This window comes from Polypterus senegalus, chromosome 3 (genome assembly GCF_016835505.1).
Source record: "Polypterus senegalus isolate Bchr_013 chromosome 3, ASM1683550v1, whole genome shotgun sequence".
NCBI lineage: Eukaryota > Metazoa > Chordata > Cladistia > Polypteriformes > Polypteridae > Polypterus > Polypterus senegalus.
The window spans coordinates 95,117,727-95,134,373 of NC_053156.1; the positions used below are offsets into that span (position 1 = coordinate 95,117,727).

Below are 16,647 nucleotides of genomic sequence, written 5' to 3' on the forward strand. Positions count from 1 at the left end.
TCAGTTTTTCAAAAGGAAAATTTAAAAATAAAAGAAAAATCTACTTATATGTACAGGTGTGTTCTCAAGAGTAGGTTTATGTCTTGTGGCTGATGCACTCAAGTTTTTGTGGACCTGCACTGGAATAAATGGCTGAATGGGTAATAGCAGTACAGTCTTTCGTTATAGAAAACTATGAAATAATAATGTTTGGAACGGCCCACCAACCTCATTATTTAAAACTAAACCATTTTATTCTAACATACACTTATTAATGCTGCTGATTAAGCTGTTTATGTTATGGTTTCATTTGCTATTCCTATATTAAGTTTGGTAATCATTATTAACCATTACTGCCCCTTTTCATTCTGTTTTTCTTTTTGATATTATAATATTGCAGTTGGAACCACACATATTGTTCCTGTCCATGGAATGAAACATCAAGGTAATTAGCTACCTTTGGTATCAATGGCTACTAATAGAGCACTGGACCATCATACTACATTACAGTTATTGATTTTAGCATATGGTTTGCGATATTATAGAATATCTGCAAGCAAACATAGGTCAATACAAATTTCTTTACTTATTCCTAAAAAACATGAACCCTTCCCTAAATGTTTATTTTTTCCAGGAAACGGTGTTAACAGGACTGCTCGCTATCCCAAAAATGAAACTGACAATTTGGCTTACAGATACAGAATGAAAAATACAGCACATAAACACCATAATTAAAGAAGTCTTGATGGAAAGATGTGCCAAGGCAGGCGATTTATCCACCATCATTTAATTTTCAATTTTTGCCATGCTCAAGCAATAAGGTTACAAAACACGAACCCATCTCAATTGGCAAGTCATGATAACTATTGATTGTGCTATATCCAAAAAAGCTACACCAATTCTCAAATTAGGTGCAAGGATGCCTCTATTAACATGGGAAAAGCAGCTGTAAAACCTTTATTAAAATTTCCACAATACCTCAGAACTGGATAGGTATGTACTGTTTAGATTAAAGTCTTCTGGCAGACTGTGATTTTTAATATTACACTCACATTGTAAAAAGTACTTACATGTGCCAATAACATGGCAATTTGCCTATGTGATTATGCAAACTGCCTTTATCGTCTCTTCACATGATTCCTATGACATTCACCACAGACTGTTATTTGTCTCAGTAAACAGCTGAGCAAAACTATGGACATACACTACTGGTCAAAAATTGTACACCACCTCTGTTTTTTCAGTTTTTTATGGAAATGCAAGCAGTTTAGTGTCTTAATGTTTCATAAAATCAAGGCATAGAAAAAATAAACAATGGCAAATAAAAAATGTCAAGGAATCCTTAAGTGTACAAACTTTTATTCAAAATTTTGATTCATTTAAGTTGTTTTCATCCTATTTGTTTTTTTTTTAAATGTATTTATTTGTATGGAATGATTACAATAAAATTAATAAAATTTAAAAAAATTAAAAAAATACAATTTTTGATTCATCAAAGTATCCACCTGTTGTTGATATACTGTACCAGCCAAACACACAGAATTCCAGTCACTCTGTGCAAGTCACCAACTCTGCCTCAAGCAAAAGAATCCCAGACCATCACACTTACGCCTCATGTTTGACAGTTGGTGTCACACACTGAGGAACCATCCTTTCACCAACTCGACGGCATGCAATCTGCGTGATGAACCAAAGATTTTAACTTTTAATTCATCACTCCAAAATACTTTATTTCTTCTGCAGTAATCCACAGATGATATTTCATGGCCCAGGCAAAACTCAATTTCTTATTTTACAATTTAAGAAATGGCTTTCTTACTGACACTCGCTCTGTCAAACCTGCAGCATAAAGTCTCCTTATTCACAGTTAAGCCATGCTTGAAGCTGTCAGGTGCCTATAATGATAGCTGGCGACCCTTTAGAAACTTGTCTTTTGATTTGGTTATTACTTTGGGTCAGCCAGATCTCTTCCTATCAGAGTTTCTTGCAGTTTCCAATTCTCTTTGGATTGTGTAGGACACTGTACTCACTGACACTTTGTTTTTACAATTTTTCTAAATGAAGGGCCTACACTTCTAAGGGTAATAATGCTCTGTCACATTACATTTGTTAATTGATGTTTTCTTGCTATTATCACTGGAATTTACAACTTTCTACAGTGTAATATTGCCCAAGTAGTACTCTGCTTTAAGACAGGCAGAGTTTTTTATGTAATCAACTGAAGTTGGGACACCCGTGCAAATTGTTTGTTTCAACTAGTAAGGCTTAATTTCTGTAATTGCTGCAGAACATCTGTAGGTTGTAACCTATTAGTTGTTCCCTGAAGAATGCTCCTCTGCAATATTCTGAAATTTCCATTTTTCAGTTATATCTAAACTAAACGTTAAATTTTAATCGATGCCAGTTTACTGCTTACCTTTTTTTTTATCATTTTAGGTCATTTGTTGCATTTCAGCTTACTAAATTTGAAAAAGTAAAAAAAAAACAAAAAACTGAGCTGTTCTAAAACTTTTCACCAGTAGTGTATTACTGCTCTCTCAAAGAGATCTGTTCACTTCAGTATATAATTCTTTGGCTTCTTTTATGATAATTTCTGTTACTGTTTGTTTTTTGTAAATCTGTGCAAATACTCTGAGTCTGTCTTCGGTTAAGAGCACTATGGAAGAACAGACTTGAAGTTTATTTTGCTTTCAATGTACTGATTATTAAAGTGCTTTATGTGGCTTCATGTCTGTGGGACGGCTGAATGAAACAGTCAGGTATGCCATGCACATTAGTAGTTAAATGTGGCACGTTGGTGCAGTGGTCTGTATTTGTTCCACGCAAACGCAGGTGATGGGTGTAACAGCGCAAGATGCAGAGGACAGGAAAATATATTGTGGCAGCCCCTAATGGCAGCAGCCGAAAGAAGATGAAGAAACCCAAACATCTTTATACGGGTACTCATGTTCTCGATGTGCCGGTATGGTTTTTCCTCCCATACCCCACAGACGTTAGACAAATCAATATGTCAAAATTGACATCGAGTGTAACTTGTTTTAGATGTCCTCGGTATATGTTTCGATCCCGATTGACCTTAAGCTGATTTAAACAGACTCAAAAATGGACGGAAGTTTGGCATTAAAGGAAATAAATATATTTAATCAGTTGCTCATGTAAAAGAGAAGTTACAGCGACGGGAAAGAGAAAATCAGGACGACCATACGGGTGTCAGCTACCACTTTATGAATGTTGCCGTCAGTACTGAAAGCCACTAGAAGCGGGACTTTTTTATAAAAAATTAAAATAAACACACAAATGCGAAATTATTTAACGCGGCAACTTTAATGCAGCTAGTAAAAAAAATGTGTTACCGAGGCTCAAAGTCGTCGGACACTGAGTACTGGGGTAATGAACTCCCAACTTGTATTTAAATGTCACTTCGACGATTTCTTCTTTAGGGTGTCTGGATGATGTTAACTAAAAGTCTGAAGTGACCAAATAAACGCACATGGGACAGAAGTCCCTCTCAGCCAGTCCGCCTCCTCCCCCAACTTCGGCGGTGTCTCTTTGGTTGAGCCGCTTGTGTTAAAGTAGACGCGCGCGCGCGCGCAGCCCGGAAGAGTGTAGTGTAGAGTCTGCCTCCAGTCGAGAGTAAGTAAGTTCGAGTCGAATGTTGGCGACAAAACGCCGGGACGCAAATGAGAACAATGAAACAGCAGTAATTGTTAATCACTGTTTTCTGAATTGTACCAGCTGTTTGTACACGATACAGTAAAAGAAATATCCGAGAGCATGGTAAACACTGCTGGATATTGTGGCTTTATATCACTACTTGTGGCTCTGTCTACGTCTTGTCTGCTGGTGGCTGGGAGCGAGAAACTCTGTAAGTAACCAAAACTATAGTTATTTTTAAAACGAGATATACGCTTCTTTCCGTCATTTTGCCAAGCTATATTATAAGTTTGTTTGTACTCTTGAATGTGTTTAAAGCTGAAAATGAGATCACGGTGGATATAACAAAGTTATAAATTAACATGATAATGCTTATGGATCGCTGTCAAGGAGTGCATTTTGTGTTTTACGCTGCCACCGTACTGTTAGCTTGTATTCCTTTTTTCCTTGAGCTCCGGGATTTTTTTTCTTCAAACGAGAGAAATACCGTGCTTCTTTAAGACTGTTGTGCCTTTCAACATGCAATTCATTAGGGTGCAACGTTACAAGCTGCGCTTCTTTGCATATATTCCGTTGGCACTTGGAACACAAACAGTGGAGGTACGAACATCTGCTCGAAATTGGGCAAGTACTGCGAGTCAGAGTCTTGCCGGAGGTTCTGCATGTCTCTGAAGGCTTGATTGTTGTGAAAACGAATCTAGGCATTTATGTTTTTGGTGGTGTACCATTAGCGCTTCTTCGGTTTTTTTCACACAATGTCTGTAATTTAATATAGTTACGTTGTTTAAACGTATCCTATTTTTTTAGTATGCGTAATCTGAGTTCGACAGCATGTGTAGTGTTCCGAGCATATGTTCGGAGAATAGATTTGACTGAACTGCGCTGAAGATTTCCGATTTATTGGTGTTTGCTATTATACTAAGCACTCTTGTTTTATAAGTTTTGTAGCATTGCCGCCACAAATATAACAGAGACCAAAGGTATGATCGAAACACTGTTCATAAGTCGCATGTTTTGGCTACCTTTATAGGTATGGTTTTCATATGATTGGCATCATCCATTCTTAAGACAAAAGTTTTCTCTAATTCGCAAATATGACTAGGAATTATTTTATTTTGTATGGGGAAACAGCTTTCTGGTATTTTTCTTAATACTAATGTGTTTCTGTTAACCAATGCAACGGAAACAATGTCATAGCTTTAGCTGTGTAGAGCTACTAACAGTAGTGCAATCTATTTAAGGTATACTGTACTAAAAGTACTTGCATGTTAGCTGCCAGAGAAAGAATATTCAGTCCTTTATAGTGTTAATAAAAGTATATTTATCAGTGCACATAAAAATAACTAATTCAGTTTATCAACACTGTTATAACTGTGTTGCAGACTGATCTTTAGTATTCAGCCTTTCTTATAAGTGCGTGTATATGTTCATTGCATATATGTTTGTTTATACATATTTGATGAATATTGTATGTGTATCCACATATGAGTGTGTGTATATGTGAATGTTGTTGTCATACTCAATGTTTCATAATAAAACACATTTTCTTTCAGCTATCCATTTTCAGACCTACCAACAGACTGAGTAAAATGTGTAGGTGCTGTTAAAACATTTAATGACATTATATTTGCATCTTGATAACTGAGTTAAGTTTCTCTTTGATTTTTTTTTTGTTTTGTTATTGCTGATACATTTAAGAAAGGAGAAGAATATTTTGGTTTGAAATAAGAAAAAAAAAACACCATTGACTGGTAGATGAAAAACAAGAAATTAAACCAGAAAAAAATAAGTAATATTGATAAAAAATTCTTAAACAGTTGTTTTGTAACAGAATTACAGTGTGGCAATAGAGAAAGTGTAAGATCTGGATGTCTTAACAAAGATAAGCATACTAGTACTTAAAAATGTCTGCAATGTTGTTTTTCAGGAAATGCAGGAACTTGATGTATGAGTGTACTAAAATAGTTGCATGTCATTCAGTAGGTATTATTGTAGGTGTTTCCTGGTATTGTGACAAATGTGATCACTTTTCTGGGAGGTGGGATCAGTTGCTTTACACTTTTGGGATGGGGGTCAGATTTGTGTGGCACTCATGTTTATTACTCATTTACTTAAAAAGTACATAGTTTGTTTTTCTAGGAAGGTGATTTATATAGTGTGTATATATATATATATCTATATACAGTATCTCTCTCTCTCTCTCTCTCTCTCTCTATCTATCTATATATATATATATATATATATACACACACACACACACACACAGTCCATCCGGAAAGTATTCACAGCGCATCACTTTTTCCACATTTTGTTATGTTACAGCCTTATTCCAAAAAGGATTAAATACATTTTTTTCCTCAGAATTCTACACAGAACACCCCATAATGACAACGTGAAAAAGTTTACTTGAGGTTTTTGCAAATTTATTAAAAATAAAAAAAACTGAGAAATCACATGTACATAAGTATTCACAGCCTTTGTGCAATACTTTTGTCGATGCACCTTTGGCAGCAATTCCAGCCTCAAGTCTTTTTGAATATGATGCCACAAGCTTGGCATTCCTATCCTTGGCCAGTTTCGCCCATTCCTCTTTGCAGTCTCTCAAGCTCCATCAGGTTGGATGGGAAGCATCGGTGCACATCCATTTTGAAGATCTCTCCAGAGATGTTCAATTGGATTCAAGTCTGGGCTCTGGCTGGGCCACTCAAGGACATTCACAGAGTTGTCCTGAAACCACTCCTTTGATATCTTGGCTGTGAGCTTAGGGTCGTTGTCCTGCTGAAAGATGAACCGTCGACCCAGTCTGAGGTCAAGAGCGCTCTGGAGCAGGTTTTTATCCAGGATGTGTCTGTACATTGCTGCAGTCATCTTTCCCTTTATTCTGACTAGCCTCCCAGTTCCTGCCACTGAAAAACATCCCCACAGCATGATGCTGTCACCACCATGCTTCACAGTAGGGATGGTATTGGCCTGGTGATGAGCGGTGCCTGGTTTCCTCCAAACGTGATGCCTGGTATTCACACCAAAGAGTTAAATCTTTGTCTCATCAGACAAGAGAATTTTGTTTCTCATGGTCTGAGAGTCCTTCAGGTGCCTTTTGGCAAACTCCAGGCAGGCTGCCATGTGCCTTTTACTAAGGAGTGGCTTCCGTCTGGCCACTCTACCATACAGGCCTGATTGGTGGATAGCTGCAGAGATGGTTGTTCTTCTGGAAGGTTCTCCTCTCTCCACAGAGGACCTCTGACAGAGTGACCATTGGGTTCTTGGTCACCTCCCTGACTAAGGCTCTTCTCCCCCGTTCACTCAGTTTAGATGGCTGGCCAGCTCTAGGAAGAGTCCTGGTGGTTTCGAACTTCTTCCACTTACAGATTATGGAGGCCACTGTGCTCATTGGGACCTTGAAAAGCAGCAGAAATTTTTCTGTAACCTTCCCCAGATTTGTGCCTTGAGACAATCCTGTCTCAGAGGTCTACAGACAATTCCTTTGACTTCATGCTTGGTTTGTGCTCTCACATGAACTGTCAACTGTGGGACCTTATATAGACAGGTGTGTGCCTTTCCAGATCATGTCCAATCAACTGAATGTACCACAGGTGGACTCCAATTAAGCTGCAGAAACATCTCAAGGATGATCAGGGGAAACAGGATGCACCCAAGCTCAATTTTGAGCTTCATGGCAAAGGCTGTGAATACTTATGTACATGTGCTTTCTCAATTTTTTTATTTTTAATACTTTTGCAAAAATCTCAAGTAAACTTTTTCATGTTGTCATTATGGGGTGTTGTGTGTAGAATTCTGAGGAAAAAAATGAATTTAATCCATTTTGGAATAAGGCTGTAACATAACAAAATGTGGAAAAAGTGATGCGCTGTGAGAATACTTTCCGGATGCACTGTATATGTATGTATATATATATATATATGTGTGTGTGTATGTATGTATATATGTATGTATGTATGTATGTATGTGTGTATATATATATATACACACACACACACACAGATTATGCTTTAAGTTGTAATAAATCAAAAATGCTTTTCATGCTTTAGCATTCATTTTGGACTTCTTACTGCCAGTCTGTGTATTCACTTTTAATATGTGCATTTCCTTTTAGAGTTAGTTTTTAAATGCAGTTTGCTTAACTTATGTTTATTAGCATAGTCCACATAAATTTGCCTATTGTTAACACTGTTGGGACACTATGCCTGTGAGATCAGAGGATTGGTATAACTTTGTTTAATCGTGGTTTGGCTATTGTACATTTTGACTTTTGCTATCATGTGTGTAAATGACATGCAGGAGGACAAAGGCACTGGCTTTTTAAAAACATGGAAACCACTGCTTTGATATACAGTATAATACATTTATTTCAGATTTATTATCCTGTGCACACATACTGTTACATTCCTGTTTGTCTGCAAGCAGTGCTTGAAGTTGAACCAAATTACTGCCAGTACTCTGGTACCTTTTCCCTCTAAATTCGTTGTTACTTTTACACAACAGGGCAGGGTCCCTCCACTCCATAGGTTGGAGCACGTATGTATATTAGTATATGGTAATGAAATGTGGGTGTCCTTTTGAATCTACTAGCTGCGTAATATGCTGTACTGTAACTTATAATATAACATTCGATTGAAGGTTGAGGGGCCCCTTTCAGCACTACCCATAAGACCAAATAAACGCCACCACGCTGCCATTTTTCTTGTCCGGTACCTGAATTTCACTGCTATAGGATAAGTGGTTTAGAAAAATGGATGGTGAATGAAAAAATTTTGTGACATCTCTTTCAATTTGTATTAGCCTGGACATCAGTCACCCACAGTATGAGCTGTGACTCAAACGTGTGCTTGTGTCGTCGTACATTTTTCATGCTCATCGTGGCTGCTTGTGTGTAATTTGTTTTGAAAGTGAAGTGATGATTATTTTGACTGTTTTATATATGCTGTCCTCTTATGTACAGTACATATGTACATATAGTTATGTTTACAGTATACATTTGTATATCTGTAATTATGATTTAATTAAAATTATCTATTTTTTTTTTTTGTTTTCATTAGTTTTTTTTTTTGGGTTGCTTAAAATGGTGGTTGTCCCAATAAGTGATTTTGGAAATATGGCAACCCTGGCTACAGCTTACTCCTGCTAAACTATCTTATCACAGTAATCCCTCGTACTATGAATGCACATGCCTGACATCTTTCTTGTGAGGCACGCAAGTTTTTTTTTTTTTTAAAGTGATGCCTGCATTTTGGTGCTTTAACGAAATTTCTGCAAATATTTGGAGTCAATTTTTGAATTTTATTTACATTAATAATATTCCCACTGCCCAGCTATTGGCGATGGACGATATTACCAACCATCCGCTTAACCCTAGTGCATATGTTGTTTCACTATTTAAGCATAGCGGCACTGGAAAAGTGTTTTTTTTTTGGCTTACATATATAGTTTTTATTTAACAATAAGAACATCTAATAGTCAAAACATATACAGTGGGTACAGAAAGTATTCAAACCCCCTTCAATTTTTCACTCTTTGTTATATTGCAGCCATTTGCTAAAATCATTTAAATTATTTTTTTTCCTCATTAATGTACACACAGCACCCCATATTGACAGACAAAAAAAAATTTTTTTGAAATTGTTACAGATTTATTAGAAAAGAAAAACTGAAATATCACATGGTCCTAAGTACAGTATTCAGACCCTTTGCTCAGTATTTAGTAGAAGCACCCTTTTGAGCTAATACAGCCATGAGTCTTCTTGGGAAAGATGCAACAAGTTTTTCACACCTGGATTTGGGGATCCTCTGCCATTCCTCCTTGCAGATCCTCTCCAGTTCTGTCAGGTTGGATGGTAAACATTGGTGGACAGCCATTTTTAGGTCTCTCCAGAGATGCCAGTTGGGTTTAAGTCAGGGCTCTGGCTGTGCCATTCAAGAACAGTCACAGACTTGTTGTGAAGCCACTCCTTCGTTATTTTAGCTGTGTGGTTAGGGTCATTGTCTTGTTGGAAAGGCAAGACACATGACAGCCCGCATGGAGTTTGCTAAAAGACACCTGAAGGACTCTGAGATGGTGAGAAATAAGATTCTCTGGTCTGATGAGACCAAGATAGAACATTTTGGCCTTAATTCTAAGCGGTATGTGTGGAGACAACCAGACACTGCTCATCACTTGTCCAATACAGTCCCCACAGTGAAGCATGGCGGTGGCAGCATCATGCTGTGAGGGTGTTTTACAGCTGCAGGGATAGGACGAAAGGTTGCAATCGAGGGAAAGATGAATGCGGCCAAGTACAGGGATATCCTGGACAAAAACCTTCTCCAGAGTGCTAAGGACCTCAGACTGGGCCGAAGGTTTACCTTCCAATAATACAATGACCGTAAGCACACAGCTAAAATAATGAAGGAGTGGCTTCACAACAACTCTGTGACTGTACTTGAATGGCCCAGCCAGAGCCCTGACTTAAACCCAATTGAGCATCTCTGGAGAGACCTAAAAATGGCTGTCCACCAAACGTTTACCATCCAACCTGACAGAACTGGAGGGGATCTGCAAGGAGGAATGGCAGAGGATCCCCAAATCCAGGTGTGAAAAACTTGTTGCATCTTTCCCAAGAAGACTTATGGCTGTATTAGCTCAAAAGGGTGCTTCTACTAAATACTGAGCAAAGGGTCTGAATACTTAGGACCATGTGATATTTCAGTTTTCTTTTTAATAAATCTGCAACAATTTCAAAAATTCTTTTTTTTTGTCTGTCAATATGGGGTGCTGTGTGTACATTAATGAGGAAAAAAAATAATTTAAATGACTTTAGCAAATGGCTGCAATATAACAAAGAGTGAAAAATTGAAGGGGGTCTGAATACTTTCCGTACCCACTGTATATGAATGTTTGTTTTTTCCAGAAATACTTGTATGGTGTTTTGTTGTAGCCATGCTTAGTTTTTTTTTTTCTTCTTCTTTTCTTTTTTTTATATGTCTTTAAAAATAAATATGATACATTTCACAGCAGATATTGGTATAATTTAAAAGCTCTTTTATAAACAGGTTTATGCCTTTTTTGTTTAAATACATTTTTACCATTTTCCCTGAGTATGAGTAGCCAAAAATGTACAGTAGATGACAGGACATTCATTTCAAAGAAGGAAAGCTCCCTTGTTTCACAGAACATTTTTTAACATATATTTATGATTTGTAATTAGAAAATTTTCATTTTATCATGTTAGATGCAGTTTATTATGTTGATGTCCTGGGTGGTAAAGGCAACACAGCATATTATAATCAGCCAGGTACCTTTTGTTCAACAGACATACTAATCGCATTGATTCAGATAGGCAAATAGTGTAATTAAAGACCTCGGCCATCCTGCACAGTTTCTTTTCTTTTTTCTTCCTTGTGATGTTACAGGCACATTAGTACTTGCACCTGTAGATTCAGGGACAATTTCTTTTCAAAGATTTTAAGGTTAACAAACAGCGATTCCTAACTCCTAATTTTGTAACATAAATACAAATACACAATGCTAGCAAATGTATTTTAAAAAAATATGGGCTGTTTTTGTGCATGATTATGTATATGTGCATATTTAAATAATATAATGGAAAGTGATAAAGATATTCAATTTAGAGATTTTGCATAAATTTTCAAAATTTTTTCTTCACACGGAGAACCATAGACATGTTATTAACTATCAAATCTTGGTAGAGAGTGGTACTTAAGGGATTTTCAAAAACTTGACTCAGTGTTATTTTGGAAAAATGAGCCTATTTGAATTAATGGGCGTTGTTGTGCTGAGTGGCTTGTTCTTATCAAAACTGTTCAAAAAATACATGAAAATATATATGCATGTTACATGCTATGTATACTTTTTCTGTGTGTATTTCATTTTCTGTATTGTTATTGTCACTGTTCTGAATCTATGAAAGTAGTTTACACTGCTTTTGTGGTGCAGTGGTAGCATTGCTGCCGCACCATAATGAAATTGTGGGTTTGAGTCCTCCCAGCATAAACAACACTTTTAGTGAGAAAAGTGATTTTGAAATGTAAAGAATTATTATTATAAGTTGGTGAAAATACATTAGTGTGTGCATTCATAGCACTATAGATGGCAGGAGAACCACATAAAGCCAACTTAAAAAGTATATCCTAAACTTTATTTCCATAGATGGATATTATAATGATATAAGTGAGCTTCTTTTAAATACTTTAAAAAAATTGCAATCATATTTGCAAACTTATTTAAGAAAAGTATGGGACTGCATCAACTAATCGACAAAAATTAATGTATTCAATTTTTAAATTTGTTGCCAACAGTTTTCATTGTCGAATAAATGGATCAGTGATTTCACATGCATTGCGTTATGTCATCACATTTGGCAGCAGTGCATTTCAGTAAGGCAGATACAGAGGGAGATGAAAGTCCAAAATTGCAACATGAAATGTCTAAAGGGTGGGAATACTTTGTGTTAAGGTCTTCCAAAAAAACAGCTGGTTACAAAATGTGCAATGCAGGATTGGCATAGCACAGGAGTATGACTATCATGAATAAGCACCTAAATAGGAAATGCATGGGAGCAAGTGAAGATATGCATTCAGCATGGTAAGCTAACATCCCACAATTTATTAGGGCACTTTCTCACATAGCTTAGTGGACTAGAGAATGCTCTCCGATCTGTCCTTTGCTCCACCCTGGCTGCATTTGTTTGCTTTCAGACTTTATAGTAAAGGCACAGGGATAGCCAAATGTGCACAGATTCATAGCAAACAATTGCCCACACGCAAGGAAAAGATGAAAATTTGTGCAGGCAGAAATAGAATACGGCTAATCAAGAAGGCTAATTCTTAATGCTTTTGGCTTGCACCGCATTGCATTACATGTTTCTTAGCATTTGTGGTTGCACAACTGAGTTTTGCCCTTTTTTTTTCTTCTCAAATTTGTTCATGTCCCGCTAGCAGCAATTGCAATGTCTTCTTCAGTGAAATGAACTTGCTTAGAAATGGGGAAATATTTATCCAGAAAAGTTCATAAATAATAATAGAACACATACACTGCAGAACCATGACACGACAGAGAGAAGATGAGCATGATTTAAAAAATGAGCAAGTAATTTTACAACTCTGTAAAGTAGGAGTTATTATATTTTAAAATTACAAATGTTATTTTTAAAATATAAAGATTTTAAATCTAAGCAGGCAGTGTGGTGTAGTGGTAAAGGTTTTGGAATTCAGATCCTGAGGTTGTGGGTTCAAATCCTGCTATTGACCCAATGTTACCATGATCAAGTCACTTGACCTGCCTGTGCTCCAACTGGAAAGACCAAAAGAAATGTAACCAATTGTATCATAAATGCTGTAAGTTACTTTGGATAAAGGTGTTAGCCAAATAAGTAAATGTAAATAAAAATTACAATACTTATCAACTACATAGCTAGAGTGGAGACTTGTACTGTATTCTAATTTCTGCAAAAAATAACATGTCAGACTATGTTTTGAGGAAGATGCCCCTTGCATACCACAGCAAGTAACTGTTCTGATTGGCTATGTTCTAAATATACTGGTAACTGACATGAGGCTACTCTTCATGATGGAGGATGATGGATTTAAAGAAATGATTCACATGCTCAATCTAGGTTTCACTTTGCCTTCAAGGACACATTTTAATAAACTGATGGATTGGAAATATTAGGAAACATTTCAACAAGTGTAGACTTACATTAAAGCTACCAACAGCAAACTTGCAATCACCACCATATATGGACAAGTGTAGCAACTGAAGTCTACCGTGGTGTAACATGCCATTTTATTGGAGAAGACTGGAACATGAAGTCTGCCTTCCCATGTTGCTGGAGAAGAGACATATAGCATCCAACATAGTTGGCTGGTTGGAGGAGGTTGTATGCAGATTTGAAATTCTTCCCAGCAAAATTGTTGCTATTGTGCGTGATAATGGTGCTAAAATTGTGGCTGCAGCAAAAAACCTAGAAGAGAAGCATGGATGGTCCTCTATACTATGCACTGGCCACACCTTGCAGTTGGTAATTCATTCTGGACTATAACATCCAAGCATTTCACAAACTATTGGGGCAGTATGCCACCCTGTGGAGCATTTTTAAAAAATGTGAGCAATCCTCCACCAAGCTGAAGAAAAAACATCTGTAGCTGGGAACACTTGAGTACAAACTTGTAGAGGATGTAAGCACAGGATGAAAAAGTAATTCTTCTGTACATGATTAGTCAATTGGTTGAGCAAAGGTGGCCCATAACTGCAACACTCTCTGACCCTATGTGACACAGAGAGGCAAGAAGTACCTTGACTTAAAAACTGCACAGTGGAACCTACTGCTTTTCACTGCTCTTAAATATCTTGAATGTGCCACTGTGTTTTTAAGTTGGGAGAAATAGCTTTGAATTTCTTCAATATCCCGACTTGTAACAGGGCTCATGAAATCCATAAAGGATGGTGTATTGAGTGAAGTGCAGTGCAGTCTTTCCAAGTCACTGCTACGGAGCAACGAAGAAGGAAGGAGGCCACATTTTTAGACTCCACACAAAACACAGTAGTCCTTGGTACAGCACTAAATCCAAGGTTTACAAAACGGACATTTGTGACATCTGAGCAAGTGTTCCATTTGCAAACTAAAGTACAAAAACAGGCACTTGAAGTTAAACAGGAAATGATCACCAACAGTGTTGGAAAGACAAAATCTGTGCTGCCAGTACCTCCACCAGTAACACAACTGCTAGATCAAAAACTGGTGTCGCTGTCACTTTACTTGACTCATTCCTTGACTTGGGGAAACAGCAGTGAAGAAGATAACAGAGATGTGGAAACTGAAGAAATCTATGGATAGGTTTTAAGGAATGAGATCATGACATACTTTGAAGAGAAACAAGCTGCCAAAGAAAAAAAAATCCACTAAATTGGTGGAAGACTAATGAGGCTAAATACCCTACTCTATCCAGGCTTGCAAAGGCCCACCTATGAATCCCTACTATCTCAACACCATCTGAGCATCTCTTTTCAGTTGAGGCCAACATAACTTTCAAGAAGATAGCCGGCCTTAGCCAAGAACATGTGGACTTGTGTACATGTTTTTGCATTGCAACTCAAAACCCCTGTAGAATCATTTTGCATCCCTGGTGGTACTTGTGGAGCAGTTTAAGAGTTTGTTTTTAAAGCTACTGATGTAGCAGTTTTAGCTATAGTTTGTTGTTTAAATCACTGTTGGAACAACTGCAACATGTCTAAGTCCCTTACTCTTAGAACACTATCATAATGTATCAGCACCACTATTTTATTCCTTGTTGACAAACCTGTTGATTTCACATGACAATTCTGCAGTAATGGTCAGTTTGCTGTTGATGCCACACGTGCAGGTGTCATCACACATTGAGTCTGTGTACAGGAATTATTTAACAGTATCAGTCAAAAACATACCATAACACTCCCAAACCTAATTAATCCAGTTTAGGGCCATTGATTGCCTGAGTCTATTCCAATAGAGGATAAAACCGATGGACACTTACACATCCATACTTATTCAAGGGTCAGTTTGTAATTGCCAGTTAAAGTAACCTGCACTCCTTAGTGATGTGGAAGGAAATGGAGGAAGACCAAATCAAACAAGGGAAAATAAGCACAATCCACAAGGAGAACATCTTGGCCTAGAATTTTAACCCAGTGTGCAAGATCCTTGAGGCTTCTCACTACACCACCATGCTGCCTTCTGGTCAAACAGAGAACTAATATTTTTTTAACTAAATGTTAAGCAAAAAATAAAGCATTAGGCAAAAGCTGTACTCTCACCTGTATGCCTCAATTGCCGTCTTGTAGAAGTAATAGAGAATATCAGATTCCTGGGGCCTCATTTATAAAACTTTGTGTAGATTTGACTGTGAAAATATGCGTACACCCAATATTTTGAAATCAGATTTCCGAAACATGGCATATGCATATTTCTACACAATTTACCCTTTATAAATCACAATCACCTTGTAAATTATACTTTTGTGAATACACCTCGAAACATCCTTATACGGAGCATGGTAATCAGACTCCTACACATACAGTCACAATGCTGCAGAACTTCTTCGGCTGGTAGAGCAGCATGCCACCTGACACATCAAGACACTGCAACCTGCATTCAATAGTACATGGCTATGTTCTGCAACTAAGCGTGCAAGATCATGCACGACCTTTGAGCACCACTCCTCTGCGAAGTGTTGGTTGGGGAAAGGTGTAAGGTGCCAGCATCTGAGTGGGTAGCCACTGTAACCGCAGATATTTAATGAAGTGATTGCTTTTACAATGAATAGTACAGGGCATATAAAAACTGAGGATTTAGCCAACTCCCTTACCACCAAGCCATTCACCATGTATAGTATCGTCACATCTTCCAAAGCTGCTTTGTCTCAAATGAAATGAATAATGGATTAACCCAGACTACTGAGATAAATTGTTTGTCATCCACATTTTGACATTACAGATTGTGCATTATTAGAATGTCACTGCTGGTGGTTAACAAAAGCAGCCTCATCATATTTTAGAGGATCAAACACTGCTGCAAATAGTGCCTCACTGGTCAGTTACTGGCTTCCAGTACAGCAGGCATTGTTGAGTGAAGCTTGGCATGATTATTCCTGACCTGATAGGTAACTGATATAAACTGAGAAAGCAACAAAGTTTTTTTCTACAGAAAAAGCACTTTACTACCTAGCATAAAATGGTGCATCCTCTACTCCTGAAATTAGCACCTAAAGCTAAATTTAGATGTGTGGATTTACTACGGATTCAAATATGTCAGCGTCAGTAAAGCAAAGCTGTATGTAAGCTGTGGAACTCCGAAGTATTGTTGTAACGCAACAAATTTGAGAAATGTTTTATCCTGACATCACCCATAAATGTAATTTCGGTCGACATCCAAATGGGTAGAGCCTGAATAATCTGTACTGGAGACAGCATTTGGCTCCATGCTTCCATTTAATTTGCCTCATGCCCAAAAAAATAATAATCTA

At 37.3% G+C, this 16,647-nt stretch overlaps 1 protein-coding gene across 3 annotated transcripts in view; it reads left to right on the top strand.

Moving 5' to 3' along the window:
• Positions 1-3,594: 3,594 nt before the first annotated feature.
• dcbld1 (discoidin, CUB and LCCL domain containing 1) overlaps positions 3,595-16,647 on the top strand; it is a 75,270-nt gene continuing 62,217 nt past the window's right edge. For all 3 annotated transcript variants that reach the window (XM_039747630.1, XM_039747631.1, XM_039747632.1), the window contains exon 1: positions 3,595-3,844. In XM_039747630.1, the coding sequence (XP_039603564.1) occupies positions 3,754-3,844 (91 nt within the window). In that variant the 5' untranslated portion in view covers positions 3,595-3,753. The remainder of the gene's footprint in view (positions 3,845-16,647) is intronic.